At 36.6% G+C, this 3,749-nt stretch overlaps 1 protein-coding gene across 1 annotated transcript in view; it reads left to right on the top strand.

Moving 5' to 3' along the window:
• cacna1ib (calcium voltage-gated channel subunit alpha1 Ib) overlaps window positions 1-3,749 on the top strand; it is a gene marked incomplete in the record, with an annotated part of 260,271 nt that overhangs the window by 67,729 nt on the left and 188,793 nt on the right. The window contains 1 exon segment of the mRNA XM_014015501.1: window positions 1,799-2,231. Within this exon segment, the coding sequence (XP_013870955.1) occupies window positions 1,813-2,231 (419 nt within the window).

Here is a 3,749-nt window from a genome sequence, read left to right as displayed (position 1 = left end):
GATTTAATACACGGGTCCAAAATGACCCGCTAACACCACAGATGGCAGCAGAAAGCTAACACCAGAGGAAGGTTAATCCAAACTACTGTTTTCACAAGTGTTCCTAGACAAGTACTCATTTAATACCTCCTGATGGACTGCTTTGCTCTGACTGCTCATTAATATGTAGCATTTAGCGGATTTGATTAAATATGTAGCACTTGTCACTATGTCTGACAATGGATATTGAAAAATGTGTCTGCACTAAAGCAGAAAAACTGAGCATTCGGCTGTGTTTTTTAAAAGAATATAAGTAATGACAGAAAGCTGACAGGGACTGAGCACAGCGGTGCTGTAAACAAATGTGTCTCTTGTCAGAGTCAATCGCATGGAAATATTAAGAAGAAAGTAGAATGGAAACAACAACAAAGAGGAAAACAAAATGAGACTGGAAAGCACAAGTTGTGTGATTTTTTTATTCTTTTTTTTCAAGAATAAACTTTCTAAAAGGAACATTCTGCAGCTGCCAAAATTTGACATCAAGAAGGCCAAAACTACAAGACAGAAGCCGAGTTTTAGTCTCTCTGCACAACATGTATTTGCAATAAAACAGAAACACAGAAAATGTCTGAAATTAAATAATTATTAAATTGTGGATTCATAAAATCTTTTGATACAAAAAGAGTGATATGTCATCAAGACTAAATTTGCACAACCAAAATAAATATTTTGTAAATTATTTTTTGTTTTAAATATTAAAAATACACACCCAGATTGCATGCACAAAAATACACTTACATACAGGTTTTAGAATATGACAGACATTTCTTATAATAAACTTGTAATAAACTGGACATATAGTATCTTGCTGCATGTTTTGTATTTTGTATTATTTAACAGTATATTTATCACCAATAATGAAGGCAGGCAATAATATATTTGTTTGTCCACGTGCATGTTTGTTAAAATACGTATCCCGCAAAACTCTGATTAGATAGAGATGGAAACTCTCAGATATTATCAGATGTACATCTGCAAGTGAAGAAATTTTGGAAGCCAACTTAATTGAAAGTGTCCACTACAGCTAATAAACCTTAGCAACCACAAAAAAATATAGTTTAAACTTAGTCTTTTTACAGATAAGATAAAYTTTGGTGACAAATTAGCAAGACATATTTCCCATCACATAATTCAAATACTAACAGATCATGTGACATACCTTTTTTCTTTTCTTTTATATTGACATGCTTTGAGACAGGGAATATGGGTTTCTTCAGGATTTATTAAGTCCAATACTTCTGCCTTCACCACAGTGACACAGTTTTGTGAGCTGTAGTTTCATAACAAGAAGGTTTCAKCTTTGTCTCCTGACCTCACTGTTTGGATTTGGCATGTTTCAAGTGGATTTGTTTTTTTTTTTTCCTTTGGTTTCCTCTCAGTGCAAAAACATGCATAAAGCTAATGTTGTCTCTAGATCCAAGTGAGCCCATGAATGTTTGTCTGTCTTGCTCGTCTCTGTATGGCCTTATGATGGATTTGTAACCTGTCCAGGGTGTACCTGCCTCTTTGCACAGTGAAAACTAGAGATAAACACTGTTTCACCTGAGTAGAAAAGTGTAAGCGGTTAAAAATGGATGGATGGATGGATGGATGGATGGATGGATGGATGGATCATGGATGGACTGAATTATTTCTGACATTTTTGTATTTTTTTGTTGCTATTTTAATTGTTTGAAATCTGTTCTATACTTTCCCTGCTGAATGGGTACTTTAATGTTTACCTCTTTTCTATTTGTTTATCCTGTCTCACTCATCTCAGACAGTTGGGCGGCCATGACTAGCGAGGAGGAGGAGGGCCTCGGTGTTGCAWCATCAACAGCGACAGCACCGTCAGCAGCAACAAACTCCAGGGTAACAACTGCCACAGGCAGAGGCAGCCACAATGATGCCGCTTCCTCCTCAACCCCATGCAGGCCCTCCCATTACTCCCACCGCTTTCCAGAGGAAACAGAGGCAGACGTAGACGAGGAGCAACGAATTGTTCTAGAAGAGAGGATTGTAGAAGAAGAAAAGGAGCAGGAGGTGGTAGTGGAACGTGAGCGGGAGACTGATAATGCTGATGAGGAGAATGATGGCAGCAGTGACACCAGCGTGTTGATCGTGCCCTATCCTGAGCTGGTACCTGTGGTCTTCTTCTGTCTTAAACAAACAACCTGTCCTCGCAGTTTGTGCATCCGAATGGTCACCAGCCCATATCCTTTGAAAAAAAAGTATTTGGTGATGTAAGTGTGGGTTATCTGCACACGTCTGTACTGTCTTTATCCTCATTTATTCAGTCATTCCTCTTATGTTTCTAAATTAGATTAAATACATATTGCTTAAAGCTTGTGTGTCAAACATCAAACTCAAGGCCCTCAGGCCAAATGCAGCCTGCAGGTGACTTCTGTCCGGCCTGCTAAAAAGCCCCGCCATCTCACACAATGCACAATGTACTGGGCTTGAAGTATGTGTTGGGAAAATGGCTCAGCTACTAACACACAAAATTTTAGATCAGTATTTACAAAATTGGATGGTAATAGCTGTTTTTGTCTTATAAGATCACTTGGCAGCTATCTTGAATTGAAATGACTAAAAGTTATTTCTTAGTAGATGCACAGAATAACTAAAATCCATTCAGTTATTCATGAAATGTTTTGCTAACAAACAGAYAAGGGTTGTTTCAATATTTTCTGGCAGTTTTAAGTTGTTAAAAAAAGGTTTTACTCACAGATTTGGTGAGATCAGTTGGTGTTCACAGCATAATTTGGGGATCAGGTTCAGTTATCACAGGACTAAATTTTAGATCAATATCTGTAAATTTGACTTACCAACATTTAGATTGATTGTTTATTGATATGTATTTCCCCCAATAAAAAATACAATGAAAATAATCATTGTTCATTCAATGTTTACTTTCTGAAAATTTAAATAAAATTAGTTTAGTGATTTGTGAAATATTTTGCTAAAAGTACAGACAAACGAATACAAACAAAAACTTTATTGCTTTGACTCCAATGACAGGTGATAATAACTCTAGAAGTTTTAGAATGTTTCTCATCATACAGAAGTGCATCACTTTGAGTTAAAAAAGTTTTTGTTGATGTATCACTTATTAAATTTCCCTTTCATGGCAGCAGCATGAAGCTGGAGCAGGGTTTGTGTTAAAGAAAACACCTCAAAGAAGACGATTTACTGACACGTCTTTTTTTTTTTTGTAGCCAAACTGGCAGATTTTGCCCTGGAGATGTGCTGCTTCTGCCTGACAGACACACCGGGTTCTTGGTGTATGAAATCCTTTTATACGTTGTTTACAAAGTAGTTCCATCCTTACAGCAGTTTTTATACAGTAGAAACTGTTTGTCCCTTGCTTTTAGGTTACAGGCTTTGACTCACTTTCTTGAAATCCTTTTAGAATGTGTCATCTTTAATGTTAAAGATTTATCTTTATGTTTTTTTGCAATGTAGAAAAGTTGGATTACAGTACAGACAGTGAACTCTGTTAGCTGCCCCAGGCATTGCTTATCAAGCCTCTTAAGGGCAGCCTTTACAGTGAGGTGATGTGTGACTCACACTCACAGCTAATATAAGCTATCAGAAGGCAACGCACCACATCATGTGTGTAATAGTAAGAAGTAGTTACTTGCTATAATTTGTTGAAACTTGCTGAAGATAAAATAAAAAATACAAAGAAAAGAAATCCAGAGATGGATTATAAAGAGAACTAGTAATAC

The sequence above is a fragment of the Austrofundulus limnaeus genome, unplaced genomic scaffold (assembly GCF_001266775.1).
Source record: "Austrofundulus limnaeus strain Quisiro unplaced genomic scaffold, Austrofundulus_limnaeus-1.0 Scaffold130, whole genome shotgun sequence".
Lineage (NCBI taxonomy): Eukaryota > Metazoa > Chordata > Actinopteri > Cyprinodontiformes > Rivulidae > Austrofundulus > Austrofundulus limnaeus.
This window is presented reverse-complemented; position numbering and strand designations above follow the sequence as displayed.